Source organism: Akebia trifoliata, chromosome 15 (genome assembly GCF_017979445.1).
Source record: "Akebia trifoliata isolate Shusen 1 chromosome 15, ASM1797944v1, whole genome shotgun sequence".
NCBI classification, from domain to species: Eukaryota; Viridiplantae; Streptophyta; class Magnoliopsida; order Ranunculales; family Lardizabalaceae; genus Akebia; species Akebia trifoliata.
In genome coordinates, this window is record NC_141389.1 from 1,277,339 (window position 1) to 1,297,838 (window position 20,500).

Consider the following 20,500-nt stretch of genomic DNA (forward strand, 5'->3'; position numbering starts at 1 on the left):
CATCTTTCGAGTCTACCTGCATTCCATTATGTTTCGTTTCGCAAGCAGACAACGAAGGAAGCCATTGGGCTGGACCCATGGGAAAGAGGGTTGATGTAATTTATGTATAAGATAATAGATAATATAGGTAGGTCAGTGGTAGGAGTGATCAAGTAAGTAATCCAATTAAAGTTAAACATGACTTCAATTTTAAGATTTTATCTCCTTTAACCTTCAAATATAAAAAACAAAATATGATTTTTAGAGAGGTAGATAGGTGGATTTTTTGTTAGCAAAATTGAGAATTTTCTACAAAATTTGGAATCCAATAGATTGAAAACGAGATTGAGTTGGCCAAAAATAATTTACCCTAGAATTTAACAACTAGGGGTTTTAGTTCGAGATTGAAGACAATTGCATTTAGGTCATTTTAAGGGGGCTTGTCATTTGTTTGAAAACATGAGGTACCTAATTATTAACTATGAAAAATTATTGAATCTAATGATTTGAAGTCATGACCAATCAAGCTTAATTTTTTATGTGTAGATGGTAGGTCTGCCAAAATATACATCTATATGATTACATGCCTAAAAATTATTCTACGGAATATCGAATATCATGCTTATTAAAAAAAAATTTTAATGCAAAAAAGCTCACGTCAAACTCGAACTCCTGAAAGAAATATGTTCAAAGCGAACGGCTCAAGTCCATATAGTTGAGCCTCGTTATTATAATAAAAATCAAAACATGCATGGTTTTCTACATATAAATTATTATGACAATAAATTAAAGAAGCAAAACAATTACAAATATCCTTTGACTGATTCATTTAATTAAGACGATTTATGATAAATAAAGCCGACTCTATTTCTGAAGGAATTTCTTAAACCATAGAGAGGAATGCTTGGGGTATCGCTTCAATCCATTTTTGAAATCTACGTAATTGATACCAAATCGAACAGTGAAAGCATCTGGCCATTCGAAGTTGTCCAACAAAGACCATGCAAAGTATCCCCTTAAATCTACACCTTTCCTGCAAAATTCCAAAAAATTACATATACTTTTACTAAAATAATTGATTTCATCACTTTATATACATAAGTGGAGAGAGGGATTGGGTGCCATGGACCAAAGAACCACCTATCTATATGGGATGCACCTCCACGTGGCATGCAAAAGAGTCCGGATCTTATGCACCAGAGGTTGAGGATTGAAACACTCCTCCCACACCTCAATACATGAGACGACACTATGATTTACATTCCAAATCTTTTGCAATGCAAATAGTTCACGATGAATGATTTACTATTGCTTGGTAACCATAGGAAAATCTCTTGCGAATTTTTTTTTGTGATTGGTTGATCTTTATAATAAAAAGTTCTATTGTAATTTTGCAAATGATTTGCGATACTTTCTGTGCCACAAATCATTTGCTGAAATTTCTTAAGAATTTAGGTGATTCCATGGAAATATTTTGCAAATGCACATCATTTGCATTGTGTAACCAAACACTAGTAAAATTGATTTCAGATAATTATTTGCATTTGCAAATGATTTGCAGCACATCAAGTAGGGCCTACATGATAACAATAGGTAAATTCAATGTCAAGGTCGGTCAAATTTTGTTAAATCCAAGCAAATTCGACAGACCTTGGTGTCGAATTTATCCTTTTTCACGTAGTAACGAAACCCACAAGCCAAGAGATTAATGCCTAAAAAATTCATCATTTTTAAAATTTCCCTGAATTGTACCTTGTGTGGGATGTATATATTGAGGTGTGGGAGGAGGGTTTCCCTCCTCCACCCTTGGTGCATACAATCTGGACTTCATGCAAAAATATAATAGTTTTTTAATAGAAAAAGAAATAAATCAAAGAATTTTAAATTTGGGAGGTTCTAATTAATATAAATCCTTTGAAAAGTTCAACACTTACTTGATAGCTGTATTAACAACTAAGAGATGGCGACGGTAGAAATCTATCCTCATATTGTCCTCCAAAGCTTCCTCCAGAGATAATGTATTATTATTGAACTCACTAACACCTACAAAAGAACTCAATATATATATTTTTAACTTTGATTAAAAATCAAATAAATGTTCCCTTGTGTAAAAGAGATACAAATTTTTACCATTTTCAGTAATGTAAACAGTTGGATTGTTATATTTTTTCTTGATGTAAAGGAGGATGTCTTGGATCCCTTTCGGATAAACATAGAGCCAATCTGAAGCAGCCTGCAAAATCATTTAATGATGGGTATCAATGGGTGGGGTCGAGGTTTAATACGCTCACCTTGGCCCAATCGTACAATTCAAATTCAAGCTCCATGCCCCACATTGATTAAAATGATTTGGATGATCATACCAGAATCAATGATTTGGATGCTATTTCAAGTCTGACTCATATTGAGTATGATGACTTGAGACAAAGTCAGTGGGTTTTCTATCATTGATCCAAATGACCCGAAATTGGTTTATGCAATCCAATTTATATATCTATGGGGAATGCTTATGTCTAATATCACACGGGACGTTAGCATTCTCCAACACTTTTGTTGTTAGTAATACCCTTATTTATTTTGTCTTTTAGTAAAAAAAATAGGGATATATTAATCTTTTATATAATAAATGCTTGTATGCATTAATGTTCGTCTTTACATGCATTTTCAAATGTGGCCTTTGAACACTCTTTTATATATATACATATATATATATATATATATATATATATATATATATATATATATATATATATATATATATATATATAGGGTCCCTTTCAGCAACAAACATTTTGGCAAACATTTTGGCAAAACATTTTTCAAAACATGGGTTAGAGGTTTTGGAATGGGCTGATTTTTGGTGAGGATGATCTCTACGGTGAGGAGATCATCCTCACCAAAAATCAGCTCATTCCAAAACTTCTAGCCCCATGTTTACAAGTTGAAAAATCGTGGACCGTCCATTTTTTGTAAATCATTTTTGATGGGTTAGAAGTTTTGGAATGGGCTGATTTTTGGTGATGATGATCTCCTCACTGTAGAGATCATCCTCACCAAAAATCAGCTCATTCCAAAACCTCTAACCCATATTTTGAAAAATGTTTTGCCAAAATGTTTGTTGCTGAACATTTCCCATATATATATATATAGAACAGCGTTATTACGACCCCCTTTGCGACCCCCTTTGCGACACACCTTTTTGTCTTATATGGGAAAAAATGTTTGGAATGGGCTGATTTTTTGTGAGGATGATCTCTATGGTGAGGGGATCATCCTGGCAAAAAATCAGCCCATTCCAAAACTTCTAGACCGTCCGATTTTTGTTGAAAAATTATAGACCGTCCAATTTTTGTAAATCAATTTTGATGGGGTTAGAAGTTTTGGAATGGGATGATTTTTTGCCAGGATGATCCCCTCACCATAGAGATCATCCTCACAAAAAATCAGCCCATTCCAAACATTTTTGCCCATATAAGACAAAAAGGTGTGTCGCAAAGGGGGTCGCAAAGGGGGTCGTAATAACGTGACCCATATATATATATATATATATATATATATCATTCTCACAAACAATCAATCCATTATGAGATTTTCTAACTTTTCAAATATGAAATCACGTTGATGACAGAAGACATGTATCTGGAAAGAATTGAATGGAAGAGTGAGATTCATTAATAGTTTGACCCCAACTCTTTCAGAAAAAGATGATATTTTGTGAGGATGATCTTTGTAACCTTGAATTCATCTCCACGTGGGTCCCAAATTTATGCCAAAAAAAAAAAAAAAATCATGTTTATGTGTACACGTAACATGCATGGAATATCGTACTTTTTTATTTTTATAATTTATTTATTTATTTTAGTGCATTAATTCTCACCTTCACACCAATGGGGATCCCATTCCTCACCACTGCCAGGACAATAAACAATCTTTTATTAGTTTCTTTTTCAAACTAAAACACATAACTAAAATTCTATTAATGTTAATATAACTTGAGAACTTGGATGTATATCGATTAGAGCTAACTTGAGCACTCATGAGTCAACATGAGTGAGTCTAAACATATTTTTAATATATGTTTTCGAGAAAGATTACGTTACTGACTCAACTCAAAATTCCACATGGCCGAGTCAACTAGGTCAAGTTTCGAGTTGACTCCATGCGCATTCGACCTTGCAAGATTTATTATAAGATGAAAAAAAAAAAAAAGAAAAAACTCTTCTAACAGTTGTTCCATTTTCAAGAATGTAGTGTGATCCTTATCTGATGTGTAATTTCATAAGTTGGTGTTTATATAAGAAAAAGCTGGTCTGGCAATATTAACTCTATTATTAATTTAAATTTGTTACTTACCAGTGAGATTAGCACGGTAATCTGTAAGATAGTTTGCTTCAACATTATTACTGAAGGGAACATTAATTGCATAACTTGCTGTATAGTAATTGAATCCAACGAAATCGAATGATCCTTTTAGCATTCTTGATTCTTTTTCCGAAAACTGTGGTAGTCGACTCCCAACAAGCGATTGCATGCTTTGTGGATAGACACCTTTGGTCAAAGGATCCATGAACCTGTGAAAATAACCAGAGAGCCCTAATTAAATCACATTCTTTCATGGTTTAAAATCTCGTCCGAGACCAAGATGACTCACCTGAGTCATCTTGGTCTCGTTCAGGGCCGATACAGATATACATGGTGTGTCAACATTGACATCATCTCGTGAGATAAACGAGATGTCTCAGATGATATTTTGAAAATCCCAACCAAGTCAATAAAATTTGGCCGAGTCAACTGGGATTTTATAGATTTTTGATTAAAATAATTATTAGTTTTAGATTTTAAATATTTGTTATATAAATAAAATATTATTTTATGACTAAATATTAACATATTTTATTTTATTATAAAAGTATAATAATTTTAATTTAAATATGCGTAAATCAATCAATATAAATTGAATTTATGGAGTGTCTCGACCATAACGAGTTGACTTGTCAGAGACGAGATGTCAAACCATGCTTTCATTTGACTTTGTTAGAGTTAAAAATAGGGAGCAATATCATTGGGTAAAATGTTTAATAAGAAAATATTGTTAGTGTGACACAAGTAAAGGTTGGTGTGACAATAGAAGTTCTCTTATTATCTAAGTAGAAATTATTGAATAAGTTTAATGATTTTGTAATTCTAACTGATAGGGTAATTCAAAAGCTCAATTGATGTGTACCTTGCAAGAATCGTAGATTTTCCCTTGGGATACACAACTAGTAAATTTCCTAGCTTCATAAAATCCTTAGAACCTCTTTTTCAAAGAAAATCTTCTCTATATTATTCCTCTTTGTTTTAAAATCTTAGAAATTGTTTGTCTTAATTTATAATTTCTTTGAGAACGATTGGGATCAGATCCGTTGAGACTCTTGGAAAATGAGATATTTTAATGTTTGAAATTTATCTTTGTGAAATATTATATATCCTCAAGATATATATTGTATCACAACCATTGGATTTCAAATTTCAATCATCGGCACTTCTTATTTTCTTTATTAATCATTTTTTCTTGACTCTAGGGTTGTGACCATTTAATTATGGGATCGGGTTCAAATTACTTATGAAGAATGACTCCTGAGAAAACACATGTTCTTAACCATTTAAACTTGAAATTTGACGATTGAGATTTATATGTATCCCAATAACACACATTTCAAATATACTTATTTCGAGAATTAATCTCAATCATTGTATTTTGTGTTTCAACGGTCAAGATCATGTGTTTCTTTTTCCATGCGTAACAGGATCCTAACCCTTAATTATGTGTTTGATGTGTGATAGTGAATTGTTGGTGTGGCAATGGTAGTTACCATGGTTTCAATACTTGTCCAAGATCAAGACGTACGTAGCGCCCTAGTTGTTTCGGTATCAGGCATGGACAAGACAGACAGAAAAATCAATGTATCAGATGAGATATAATACCCCATATTCATTTTTTTCATTGTTGAACTAGACGCTTCAAATGTATCGGAAAACTCGTCCAAAACGACTCAATATCTGACATGGACGAGATATGAAGCCGAGTTTTAAAACCATGATAGTTACTTATCGTACTTTTTAATAGGGTTGTACAAGACTTACCATCCTAATTGGAAGTCAATTGCTCGCTGAGCGGCATCACGGTCAGCCTTGGCTTTGGAGAAAGGCACATACCAAGTAAAAGCCAATGCCATTCCAATCTTCCCCCCTTGAGACTCCTGCACAGATTATAGGGGTAAGAAATATACACAATTCTCACTCAATTATAATGACATTGGTTCCTTGGGATACGAAGTCAGATAACATCATGGATATCCACGATTCTTGATGAAACTGATCTAGAAGTGGGACAACGCACACATCATGATCCAACTCAGAAGAAGACCACTCGAAACCTTCTTGTCATGAGGAGATGTTGATCAAGGATTATCTATCGGATCCAGAAGATATGTTTCTCGTCTCAATAAAGTCGGGATGTAGTTGTGTATCTAAATGGAACGAAACCTTTGGTAAAGGGGGATGGGCAACACATGTCTAGATTAGGTACATAATAGTTAGATTTCCAACTGATCTAGCCTAGCCCCCGCTCCCTCTTCCCCCAGGTGTGCCTAAAATTTTTGGGAAAAATTATCAAAAACGGTGAAGTAAAATTAAAAATTTATTAAAACAACACATTATTCATTTTAATTCCGAAAATAATAAATTAAATATTTTTGGAATTAAAATATTTTTTGTTAAAGTGAAATTTTTTTTTTCTTATTCTACAAAACAATAAATACTTTTCCTACTTAATTTCATAGTTTTAAAAAAGGTTATGTTTTATAAAATTGTGAATTTTTTTCCACTTAAAAAATATATATTTTAATTTTGAAAATGATAAATTAATGATTTCGGAATTAAAATGAATAGTGCATGTTTTGATAAATCATCCTTTAGTATTTTAGCTAATAGTCCCTAAGTATTTTAATTGATTGTGCACAAGCCACACACAGAAGATTGCACACATCTTGTCATCCAATCAACAACACTCCAAAAATCTCAACCATCCAAATGATCCGATGTTCACCTGGTATTTTTTCCTATAAACTTCTACAGCAGCTGCATGAGCAAGAAGCTGGTGGTGAGCCACCAGATACGGCTCCCTCCCTGAATCGCCAACGCTACAATTTCCAACCGATTTAGAGCATCGGCCGGGCGCAAACATGCCCAAGACATATCCTCCATAGCAAAAGGATGACGGCTCATTTAAGGTCATCCAATGCTTCACTCGATCACCAAATTTCTTGTAACACAGCTCCGCATAGTCCTTGAAATCTTGCCTACATTTCAAACCAGTTAGATCAAAATTTTTTTTTTCTCACTTTAGCATCCCCACCCTTCGGGGTGAGAGTAATCCCATGGTCACACAAACCAACCCCTCAAAAAGTCCTACCTACAACTGTTTGAGTCAAGGGTCAATCAGACCCTGAAGGGTGGCCCCAAGAAATTCATTGTTTTATGGGGTTTTAAACACTTGACCTACCCTTCCCAAGGAGTTTGTCAAGGCTAGGCTTGCCACTAGGCCTCCCGTTCGGGTTGAAAATGCTGTTATTGTTACGTAGATGACATTCTATCATTAAAAACATTATTATTAGAAATGACTTGTTTGGAAATCAAGTAGTCTCATTTGACCATTTTTATATGGGTAAGAGGTTGAATGTGGAGTTTTTATTAGGGTATTTTAGAAACACCCACCTTTGAAATTGGTGATACTAGCTAGATTTACCCTTTTGCAAAATGCAAGATTAGGCTTTTATCCCCTTGACCATAAATCAATGGTGTGTTTTCTTGGTGATTCAATGGTGAAATTTTGATTTTTTTTTCTTCAAAATGCTCTTTAAATACTTAATTACTAAACCCAACTTCGAAAATATCAAAATAAATCATCTAGAAAAAAACATCATTGACTTATGGTTAAGGGGGTAAACCTAATCTTCCAATTTACAAGGAGGTAAACCTAATATCACCAATTTTACAAGGAGTGTGTCTAAAATATACATTTTATTAAGACAGATTTACAGGACAGACCTATATATTCGTAGCAATTCTATTACACAAACTCCTTTCCTTTATTAAGTTTGTTATTTGAACAATCCTTACTTTTTGAATTAGGCAATCATGACTAACTGAGTAAGATTTCAAATCTTACTATCGGTCATTGATTGAACACAAGACTTCGAAGATCTACAAGGGTCACAATTATTTGTCAAATCTAAAACCTATTTAATGAACTCGAATGACTTCTTGGTAGAGAAAATAGATCTTTCTCACTCTATTTCCATATTGTAACCTGTTGGAAGGAAGAAGGTTATAATTTAGAAGATTATTTTTTAAAGATTTATTAGAGAAATTATAAGTGAGGGCATTTCTATCCAAAAACATGAGTTACTGTTGCAAATAGTCTTATTTTGAGTTTAAAAAAGTAACCCTTTTTTGTTAGTTCCATGAACTCTAAATGTCCTTTTCTTATAAGATGAATTTTAAGAATAAACCCCTTTGGATATTATTTTTACCATTATAATGAGAGAAGGTTGGGTAGAAGTGGTTGGCACCAAAATTTGGATCTCACAAATACTCCCATACTTATTTAAATTTAATAAAATCATGGCTATTTTGGTCAAATAGAAGAAATTTGCAATCCACGCCACCTAATAATTACAGTCGTTAATTTTCAAAAGAGTCATGCTATATGTCACGATATGCAATATGAGGTACAATATTGATATCAGTTCGGCATTATTCTTTTCAAAACTGCAAAACTATTTTACAATGCAATCTTAAAAAACAAACACTTTCTTTATTAACTTAGTAAGATTTTATTTCTTATTACTTGTCATTTAGGTCAAATGGATTACCACATTGGCAATCCAACACCACAGCCCTCTTGTTTTTATGGAAAAACTTAATTGTAATAAAATATTCAATTTTTTTTTTTTTGTTGTCTTGATCCAAGGTTTTGAAAATTGACAACTACTATTGAACTTTCACCTATAACCCCTAAATTTAAAATTAACGGTGAAAAATAATTTTTTTAGATTTTATTTTTTCAAAGTTCATATAATTTTGTCCTCTAAATCTTGAAGCATCATATCATCATTTTGGATGCCACAAGTTGAGTCAAGGGCCCTTAGTAAGGGTGAAATCCTTACTAACATAGTAAGGCTAGTCAGACTCATCTTAAAAAAAAAAAAACTGTTTAACAAATATTTTAAATTTTACAAATAAGCACTTTTGATGGTTGAATTTTAAGATGGGACCCACTTTTTGATGGTTTTGATTCACTGTATCGTCACCGTTGACAGTCATCATTAGTTTATATTAAGTTACTTACACGACACGTGGACTTAAAAAACCACCATATTCGTCTTCCAGGGCTTGGGGAAGATCCCAGTGAAAGAGAGTCACAAAGGGTAGAAGACCTGCGCAAGATAAGTAGTAGATCAGAGACATAGGCTCATGTTAGCAAAAGATAAGAGTGTGAGATTGAATGATGACCGTTGGATAGGAGCTCATTGATGAGATTGTTGTAATATTTAATGCCTTCTTCGTTTACTCCCCCACTTAGCTTTCCATCTGAGAAAATTGAATATTCAGAAACGATCAACTAAACATACATAGAGATATAGAGTCTCATGACTCGACGAAATTCCGAGCCAACTAGTTTGAGTTCTCTCCACTTGAGTTGTATATTGAGTCCAATCGATATCAATAGGAGTCGACTTGATGAGTTTTATATCATAGATTACAATAAATATATAATTGAAACTACTAATTAAAAAAAAAAAAAACCGAAGTGGACCCAATGGGATGATAAATGTCTTTATCATTAAATATGATTGTATATAACTAGGGTTGGCAATGATGTGAAATATACCTAATGTCTGAACCAACCTGATCTAAAAATAAATATGAAAAATTTGATTCCGATTGAAATCATAGGTCCGAAAAACAATTTCGAATTGGATTCAAATGTACCCCAACCTGTTTTAGAAAAAAATCCAATCCGAACATATTTCAATAATTTTTTTATTTTTAATTTCATATATTACCTATATATAAAACGTTTGTCTTTTTGGTTTCCCTCTATATTTGTAATTGGAAAGTAGATTCTTTAAAATTTTATATAAATTTATATTTTTGAAAATTTTTGAACATTGATAATTTGAAAATAAGGCATGTGTTCAAATCAGATTGTGTTGGTTTTGGATTAAGCATAAAATGAAACAGATCGGATTTAGTCCACACATTCATTAATCCAATCGGATCGGGTACATGTTTTAAAAAAATTCGGATTGATATTGGAATGATATTGATCTAGTACCGAACTGATCTATTGCCAACCCTCTGTATAACCCCCAAGTTGAGCTGATCGATGGGGATGTTCGATTCAACATTCAAAAACTAAAGCAGAACTTGACCCGACATGAGCTTAGGGAAAATATGTTTAATCAAAATCCAGCTCAAGCTGAACATCTCTAAATCTAATCCGTATTTGGGTTAGTCGTAGATATTTAATTTGTACATACGAAATACTTGTATAAGTGATATATTTATAAGTTCATCTTAAATTATAATTGCCCAATAAAATTGAGGGTCTAGAAACACTCCGAAGTGACCATTTTCATTATCTCAGATCTATTATACATAAGGATCAAGAGAGAGAGAGAGAGAGAGAGAGAGAGAGAGAGAGAGATTTCCTACGGAATCAAAGTTAGATGATTAAAGTGGAGACCTACTTTTGGAGTGCTATGTGATTGGAGTGTATATCAATCAAACTAAAAGAAAAAAAAAATTATAAGATAATAAAATCAACTATGCTTTATAGAACTGAATATTCGGTGGTCAAGAAACACAATGTTAATCTATTATGTAGCAGAGATGGGCTTGTTGAGATGAATGAGTGGAAATACTATAAAAGATTAAATAGAAATATATCAACGCATAAAAACAAAAATGTAAGACTAACTCCAGACGATAAACTAAGAGAAAGTCAGTTGAGATGGTTAAGGCATGTTCAATGAATGTCTATTACAAACCCAAATATTGAAGTAGAAAAAATTAAAAAAAAAAACTAATGGAATATGTAAGAGAACATGGATCGAGATAATGAAAGCAGATATGAACACAATTTCAATAATAAAAGACTTGGCTGTAGACAAAGTAGTGTGGAGGAATATTATCATCCTAACGGACATAACTCTTTGGGATGTGGATTTGTTTTCACTGGGACCAACCCTGGCTTGAGAACCAAATGCCAAAACAAACCTAGTTATATAAGGACCAACCCAAGATTGACTCATTCGAGTTGAGCTTGTTGGGTAGGTCGAGCTGCCCAAGTTGCATCTTTCTTAGCAGAATATATTTCGAAAACTTTTATTGCCACATCGACTTTTTCTAGCAACACTCCAATGGTAGAATGAGTATTCTTATTTGGTGTTTGATACAAGATTTCTTTAATTGGGTTGTTATAAATAAGATGTGCAAATAGAATTTTCTTTTATTTAATTATTATGTTTAACGTTAATAATTCAAAGATCCAATGGTGGAGATCAATTCTTGAGTTAAAAAGGATCAGTGTCTTACTCGGTAAGATTCTGGACCAAGAAATGGAGAATCTATGAGCATCTAAATTCATTTCCTTCATAATCCCTACATCTTCCTGTAAAATCCCATACATTTATTAAGTAAAAAACTAATTTATAAAAAATAAAATAAAAATCATAAACCCCACATACCTTGTATCGATGATAAAAATCAACGGCTACATCTCCATTACTTCCACCCTTTATTTTACCTGACACACCATAAATTGTCTCTTTAAATTGTCTAGGGTCTGTTTGTTATTGATTCCAACTTTTGCTTCAAGATTCCGTGTCTACGAGAAGCAGAAGCTTAGAATCTAAGAAGTTGCATTAAGGAGAATCTTGTTTCATATAGAAGCCGACAAAAAAGTAATAGTAGAGAGATGTCAAATTGATGTTGTTGTTTAATCGATGAGTTAAGAAGAATGAAGGGTGAAACCGTCATTTAACCCTCGTGCAGACACCTTACCTTTACTACATAACGTCTAGGCTGGAAAATTGCTTCTCACCAAACATTATTACATAACGCCTAGACCAGAAAAAGCACTTTTTTTAAAATATTATTTTTAAGATTAACTTATCATCTTAATTAAAGGGTATTATGGTTAATCAAACACAATTTTAAATGCATAAGCTGATTTTCATTAAACAGTGGTTTTTAAACTCGGTATCGTGTCTCATCTTGTTCAGCTCCGATACCGAGTTGTCTCAGACGAGTTTTCTGATACGTTTGAGACGTCTCGTGAGATAACTCAAAAAATTGTACTTGAGACGTAAAACTCGGTCAAAAAATGACTTTGGGAGTTGGTCTCGTTCAGCTATGATACCGAGTTAACTCGGGCAATACGTTTCGGTCTCAGACGAGTTTAAAAACCATGTATAAAACATCTGGATTGTAAAAAAGCACTTCTTAAATGTCGTGATTTTTATAAAAATTGATTGAGAGAGAGAGAGTGAAACCTGGATATTTATGAGTGAAAGTATCCCATATACTTGGGCCTCTGCCACCTTCATTGACTGCACCTTCATACTGAAATACCATGCACACGTACTAATATAAGAGCACCACACGTGTGTGTTTAATAGATTCTAGATTCTTCCACAACAACAACAAAAACTCATACCTGGTAAGAAGCAGAACCTGTCCCAAAAACAAAACCAGGTGGGAAGCTACTCCTGTTGAACGAAACGGAGTTATGAGCAGCTACAACGGATCCCGTACTAATCAACGAACCCACCAATACAAGGAACACCATCAAGAAACTGACTCGAATCCCCATAATGTTTTTCAACTTTGAACTCTCCATGTTTGATTGTCTTCTATTCTCCCATTATATATAAAGAGCCAGACTAACTTTTTTTTTTCCAATTTTAAAAAAAGAAAAAGAAAAATGACTAAAATGTCCAATTCCAATTTAGGGTTGGGTGTTGTTAACCAAATGATTGGATGTGAATGAATCTTCTCAACAATCTCCTATTTTTTAAAGGGTCGTGTTATCCGAAACTTGGGGTGGGAGTTGTGTTATCCAAGACTTGGGGTGTTAATGGGTCGGGTTTGGGTTGGTTCCATGCATACCCAGAATTGGACCCAAAACATTGGTTTCAATTTTGGATCCGGGTATGAGACCCTTGGAATTAGAACCCACCCAACACATACCCAAAATCCAATATTGGTCGTTTTGCTTAAAATGGATTATCACATTAACAATCTAACACCAGAGACCTTTAAATTTCTTTCAAAAACTCAGATAAAAAAAAAAAAAAATCAATATTTGTCCAATATGAATTTTATGGACACTAATAATAGTAAAAAGTGAAATCTTACTAGGTCGTTTGGGCCATGATTTACCACAAGGAGAATCCAAGACCCTAGACGTCTACATTGTATGTAAAGAAAAAAAAATTTTTTTTTGGATTTGTCCACGGTGTTGAAAATGGATGACCACCAAACTATCAAATTTAAAATTAAAATTCAATGGTGAAAAATAACTTTTTTTAATTTCTTTTTTCAAATTTCTTAAAAAAATTCCTCTACGTTCCTATTGGAATCGGATCATGTTTTTGATGCCACAAGGTGACACGGTCAAGAAACTTTTGTTACTTGGTGATGAAAGGGTTATTCAATCTCTAAATATATCCTTAAAAGTTTTGAAGTTTTTTTCCCTTTGTTTTTATTCTATTTTGTTTTTCTCATAATTATTATTTACAAATACACCTCTACTTTGTAACTTGTAAAGTTGAAATACCTCAATTAATATATTTTTTTTATAGAACTTAAAAAAGTGTGAAAGAAAACAAGAAATTGATGTAGAGATTCAAGTTCAAAATCAAGGTTCGTAATTTTTTTTTAAGTTTTCTGTATCAGAAATTTTTTTTTTTTTTTTTAAAGATGTTTATTTTGGGATTTAATATCATGTGCAATTTGGATTTGAAAAATTCTTTATATAAGAACAAATTTTTTTTATATACGAACAAACTTGCATCATTGTTAGATAAAGTAGTAGAAAACTAAACCCATTTTAAGCACAATTTCAAACAAACAACATATAAACTAATCCAGTTCAGGGTTTAACATCACAAGATCAAGGAAAACTCAGGTCAGGATATGTAAGATGATTTATGTAGTAGCCAAATAAACCATAAAATGTCTTGTTTTATTCTTTAAAAGGATTAAAGATGAGGCAAATCTAACTTATAAGTCTGCGAGTGCAGTTATGTTCTTCTTTGAAGTTGAAAATGGAGAAGGAGAGAAGGGAATATAGACAGAAGTTTAGAAAATAGAAAGGGTTGAGACTTGAGAATTAATTATTTATTTGAGAAGATATTGAATGTTAACCCGATGGGTACTTGGCAGTTACCCAATGGTGACCCATAATGGGTCTTTAAAATCACTACCCATAATTGACTCGAAAATTAATCGGGTCTCTCGTAATGGACCCAAAAACTGATTAATCGGTTTCAGGTACATTGGGTAAATGTTGTGACACAACATTTAAGGAGAGAAGTTACAACAAGAATTTGTTAAATTAGTTGCTCTACATTTTTTAGACTTTAATATCCCTTGATTGCAGCATGTTCAATTTGAATTTTCTATAAATAAATACAGCCACATTCGTAAGGTGTGCGGAAAAATCTTCACAATGAAAATTGGTTTGTAAATCTTTCATGGTATCAGAGCCTTTACAAGGCTAACACCTTTTTACCGATTTTTTTTATTGTCTCCTATCCATTTAACAACAATTTCGTCTTGCAAATCTTCCTAAATGGCTGGAACATCTTCCACAAATTCATTCAACATTCCAAATATCTCCCAATTGGTTATGATCTGCCTAGATCATTCCAATTATCTTCTTTTGTTATTTCAATTGTTGCTCGTTCTTCAAAGTCATGAACTCTTGGGCATTGTTGATGGGTCTGAACCATGCCCTTTGAAGTTCTTAGTTGGTCATGATGGCAAAGAGAGTACAAATATCAACCAAACATATATGAAATGAACACTTTGCATATCACTTTGCCTCGTAGTCACGTTCTCGCATAAACCAATTGAAAGGCCAACTATAAAATGTTAAACAAGGGGTGCACATTGGATATTTTTTTGTCCATCAATTTGCGTCTGATAATGATTGTAATTCTATATTTACTAGTGGTGCACATTGGATCAGATCAAATTGAGAATCGAATCGAACCAAGGCATTTCGGATTGGTTTGGTTTGATTTTTTAGTTCAATTCTCTGTTTAAGGGAATCATGGAACTGAACCAAATCGAGAACCCACCAATATCATTAAATAATAAATAATATATATATATATATATATATATATGAACAGCGTTCCTAAGACTCATATTGGGACTCACATTGCGACACACCGTTTTGTCTTATATGGGCAAAAATGTTTGGAATGGGCTGATTTTTTGTGAGGATGATCTCTATGGTGAGGAGATCATCCTTGCCAAAAATCAGCTCATTATGAAACTTCTAGACCGTCCAATTTTTGTTGAAAAATTATAGACCGTCCAATTTTTGTAAATCAATTTTGATGGGGTTAGAAGTTTTGGAATGGGATGATTTTTTGCCAGGATGATCCCCTCATCACAGAGATCATCCTTACAAAAAATCAGTTCATTCCAAATATTTTTGCCCATATAAGACAAAACGGTGTGTCGCAATGTGAGTCTCAATATGAGTCTTAGGAACGTGACCCTATATATATATATATATATATATATATATATATATGGGAAGGGATCAGTAGACAAAATCTGGTACAAAGATCCATACAAACTATTATAGGCGTTGGATTAAAATAGATCTAACGAAATCCGACGGTAGAACACAAAAAACATCACGTGCTGTTTTAATCACTTAAAACTTTCGTTATTTAGAAACACCTCCCCGAGCCAAAATCTCCTATCTTCTCCTTCATTCCAAATTTCTCTAATTCAGTCTCAAAACCCTTCTCTCTTCTCTCTTCTCTCTTCTGTCTTCTCCTTCGTTTCAGATTCTCTAACTCAAACTCTTCTCTTCTCATTCGTTTCAGATTTCTCTCTTCTCTCTTCTCCTCGTTTTACCTCAAATCCTAACTCTCTTCCTCTCTATTGCGGCGACGACAACGAACTACCGTTCCTATGCGACAATCTGACCTCAACGACAACGACGGACAAGATCTACTCTCCTCAACAAGATCCTAACTACAATAACAACAAAAATCAAACAAAATAATATATTTCTTCTCTTTTCAGGTTCGATTTCTTACTAGATTTTAGGGTTTACGCTTGAATCATCTGAAAATTTTCTTATTTTTATTCTAGAGATAATTGATTTAAGAATTAGGGTTTCATGAACATTAGTTTGTTCTAATTTCATTTTTCCAAGGTAATGGATCTAATTTGGATGGAAATTTGATTGAATGAGTATACTAAATGAGATAGTTATATACTCGATTATTTTTATTGATATCTAATAATCAAATCGTCGATTGCTTGGATGTTTACTTCATTTTGAACTTTGTTCTAATTATTAGATTGCTAAATGAAGAAAATATAAAAGGTGCAAAAGTAGATACTTGTCAATTTTTTTTTTCTTCACAAAGTTTGTGGTTAATTTTCTTATGGAGGGTTGAAATTGTTTGATATTCTAAGGCATCTTTCCTTCGCTTTTATTTGAGATAAAAATAAAATATATAAATTTGCAATGAATGCTGTATTTTGTACACTAGCCATACATCCTTTACAATATGTCCATATGGAATCCTATTGGTAATTGAATCTTGAATGCTGCTTTGGCACATGGATTATAATTGTTTGAAGTTTGTATGATGAGCTTATTTCCACATACCAAAACAATGAATGAATACGTCTCTTTTATTATAAAACTTATGTACTTTGTTAAGTGCTCTGGTCTATGCCTTCTTACACACAATCAAAATGAGTAATCTTTAATGAACACCTATTTCCTGTTGTTTTTCTTTATGAGTGATTTTAATGTGGTGGTTTCAATAGAAGAAAATTATTTTATGTTTTTCGGTGTGTTCAGCTAAGTTTTCCCATCGAACTGTAACATCTTCAATACATTCATTGGAGTTTTTATTTTCATATTTGTTTTCTTCATTAACATATGTATGTTAATGAAGTGATCGTAATTGTAATTGTGGATGTTATGTAGTCCCACCTTTTAGTTAGATATGAGCCATTGCATATAACTGTTGTGGATGTTATAAACAAACAAGCTTTATGTGAAATTTCATAGAATATATTCCCATATTACATATTTTATATTGATATTTTTATCAGTTCATATTGGTTCTGCAGAACCCATCTTTTCTTTCTTTTTTCTTGTTGCCTTGCAGATTGGATTCGATGGTTTCCTTACTGGAGTATATAGCATTTCTGAGTTTACATCCAATTGGGGTTTATTTTATGAGTCTGAGATCCCATATGATGTCACGTTCCTATAGATAGGTTAGGTGTCTATGTGGCAAAATTTGATTAGGAGATAAATACATTGGGTTGCATGAACGGCTTGATTAGGAGTCCAAGGTGTTTTAAACACCAATGCACAAACTGTTTCATCAATGGAATGTTGCTTGACACAGTTGATTAATTGGTTGATGCTCTGTGTCACAGCCACAAGATCATAGTTCCAAGGCTGCTCACAAAAATAAAAAAAAATAAAACAAATTATATGTTAATAAAAATGAATGGGTAAATGGAAAGTGATCGTACTTGTAATTGTGTAAATTTAAGAGCTGCAACACTTTTGGAATTATTATTTTTTGCCAGTTTTTTGTTGAATTCTGATATCTGCGTGCCAATTAGTCATCCCACTTAAATGGGTAGTTCATGTATTTTTTTCTATTGATACCGTGTTTGATGCATCTCAAACTATATGATTCAGATCATGACTTGCAGACCTTGATCAGATCTTTATATCAATTTGCCAATGCCAGATCTATGTAAATTGGATAACATGCTTCTTGTAAGATTCATCAACTGTATCTCTTTGTCTATTGTTTCCAATTGTAGGTGGCCATCTAGTAATAGAACTGACTTGTACATCTGCAGGAAATACTAGACAGCTTTAACAACATGGAGTTCTGGTTTGTAGACCAAGGTCTTAGCCCCAGATTCCGATGGTTCGGCCTCCTTTCGTAGAGCTCTTCAACGCATGTTTTTCCGAGACCCCAGTTTTCTTTTGTACATCATTATGTCATACCTACTGAAATCAGTTGCATTTCCAACTTCCATAGCTAATGCAACTTGAGGCCGTCAGAATGACAAGAGTTTGAAGTTCATTGTAACATTGGATCACCTGCCAACCTTTTATCAACCTTTTTTTTTTTTTCTAAAATTAAAATATTTATTCACGTGATACACAGTAATCATGTTATGTTATTCTACTTAGGAGTGGCATCTTGACTCTTTTTATTTCATCAAAGATATCTTATCTCGACTTTTCTGGGTTGGCTTTCGAAACATTATTTGTGAACCATCAGTTGTCAGACTAGGGAGGATGAATTATAGAATTAGAGCAATGTAATTGTTGTATACAACCCAGACAAGTCTACAGTTTTGGATCCTCTAAGAAAGGCGATATGTATACTCATAGACTTACTCAACTATGAAATTGATGTGAAGAAAATAATCAGTGGGTCATATTGGTCATAGTTACACACTCACCACTTGATGTAGTATAATAGCTCTTACACCAGAGAATAAGCAACTTAATTTTTTGTCGATTCTGTCTACTTTTCAGATAGTTGTTCATCCAACGGAGGGAATTTAACAATGTACTCACATTATGTATTTACAGTTCAAGAGACCCTTATGGAAAGTGTTTACTGGTAGAAGAGAAGGCAATGTGTTGCTGGCCTCAAAACGCTTTAGCCAACATCCCTGCTCCTGTCTTCAACTTCACAACCCTCAAGCAAAGGTCTCACTGTCCATGACCTTGTGGTCTTATCAGGTATGTATGGTTTGGCTAGAACATATATCTATACATTTAATACTGAGAATCAAACAAATCATCTCCTAGAGTGATAATTCAAACTATGGGACTTTAACTAACTACTTGTTCTATGAAGATCCAATGTTTCTATCTTTCCGATATATCGACTCTATGGGACATCAAGTAATTCAAAATAATTTTTTTCCCTATCATACTACCATCTAGGGGTATGCTCCTATCATAATTTAATATACTTTTAAAACTATGATGGCAAACAGTACTTTTCATTAAAATTTTAAGAAAATGATTTTTTGGTTTAGGTGCACATACAATTGGGATTGGACGCTGCAATTTCATCACCAACAGGCTTTACAACTTCACGGGGATAGGAGATGTTGATCATTTTCTAAATTCAACCTATGCCGCTCTCTTAAGAACACGATGCATTAATCCTTCAGATCCTACAACCACAGTACAGATGGATCCTCAGACCTCTCTATCATTTGATAGCAACTACTATGTGAACCTAAAGCAGAATATGGGTCTTTTCCAGTTGGACGCTGAGCTTCTTACAAACGAGGACTCGAGCAACATTGTTGATGAGTTGCTGGACTCGAAGGATTTCTTCACCAAGTTTAGCCCGTCAATGAATAGGCTGAGTGCAATTGAAATCCTTACAGGAAATGCAGGAGAGATTAGAAACAAGTGTAGTGTTGTCAACTCTTAGTTGAGATCTATTTGGCTTGAGAAATATTGTTTGTCTTCAAAATGGTTTACTTACACTTTGTCCCAACTTAATTGAGTTTTTCTTCTCCTCTTCTCTTAATGAATTTCTCTTCTCTCCACTTCTCTCAACCCAAACTTAGCGTTAGTGTACACTTTGTATTTATTCTTCAAGTTGGAAGCATGTTCATTTGAATGTGATTTGATTGTTCTTGTTGGTTTACATAAATAACATCTCAATTTGCTTGAATTTGAAATTGAAAAAGAAACTATGGTTTTTATTTTTTTGGTGATGAAATGATGTTTTAAAGGCCCCCCCTTCTACCATCACAAGGGGTTACAGCTTGAACCCTTTGGTAACTTACCCCACATACCCCTAAATATTTTTATTTTTACTTTTTTTTTTGTGAAAGTGATTTTGTTTGACACTCTGGCATTTATGATTGTAAAGTTGAAATCACCATTTATCAAATGGGATGCAAATATTCTCTTCCACTACATCACATTGGCAAGTACAAGATGCTGAGAAAGGTTGCAAAGGCTGACAATGGCCCAAACAACTATCAATAACCAGAAAAAGAGTAACTCACTACTCAGGCATGAAGGACACAATTCTTTTTTTACCCAAACTACTATTCTTCAAACTTGTTCAATATATAAAAATTTCAAACAATATTCTTTCGCTGGTTGATGTGATGAGTTTCGATA

General features: G+C 33.2%; 1 protein-coding gene and 1 pseudogene across 2 annotated transcripts; one reads left to right on the forward strand and one right to left on the reverse strand.

Moving 5' to 3' along the window:
• Nucleotides 1–663: 663 nt before the first annotated feature.
• LOC147383803 (beta-glucosidase 12-like) lies at nt 664–12,958 on the reverse strand. Its single transcript, XM_086424849.1, has 13 exons — nt 12,749–12,958; nt 12,585–12,654; nt 11,778–11,836; nt 11,626–11,701; nt 9,538–9,615; nt 9,374–9,461; nt 7,070–7,322; nt 6,106–6,221; nt 4,333–4,550; nt 3,857–3,888; nt 2,110–2,212; nt 1,914–2,022; nt 664–1,012 (listed from the first exon to the last, which is right to left on the reverse strand). The coding sequence occupies exons 1-13, from the start codon at nt 12,929–12,931 to the stop codon at nt 844–846; spliced, it is 1,554 nt and encodes a 517-aa protein (XP_086280975.1). The 5' UTR covers nt 12,932–12,958; the 3' UTR covers nt 664–843.
• A 2,922-nt stretch (nt 12,959–15,880) lies between these two features.
• On the forward strand, nt 15,881–19,912 carry LOC147383804 (peroxidase 56-like; annotated as a pseudogene). Its single transcript, XR_015172821.1, has 5 exons — nt 15,881–16,365; nt 18,020–18,100; nt 18,187–18,287; nt 18,935–19,087; nt 19,390–19,912. The product of XR_015172821.1 is annotated as a peroxidase 56-like (transcript).
• Nucleotides 19,913–20,500: the final 588 nt, after the last annotated feature.

Coding starts and splice junctions, on each gene's coding strand:
- LOC147383803 (XM_086424849.1), bottom strand. CDS start 12,931: ATGGAGAGTTCAAAGTTGAAAAACATTATGGGGATTCGAGTCAGTTTC. Junction 3,889..4,332: donor TTACCGTGCTAATCTCACTG/GTAAGTAACAAA, acceptor TTGTCCTGGCAG/TGGTGAGGAATGGGATCCCC. Junction 2,023..2,109: donor TGTTTACATTACTGAAAATG/GTAAAAATTTGT, acceptor GTTCTTTTGTAG/GTGTTAGTGAGTTCAATAAT.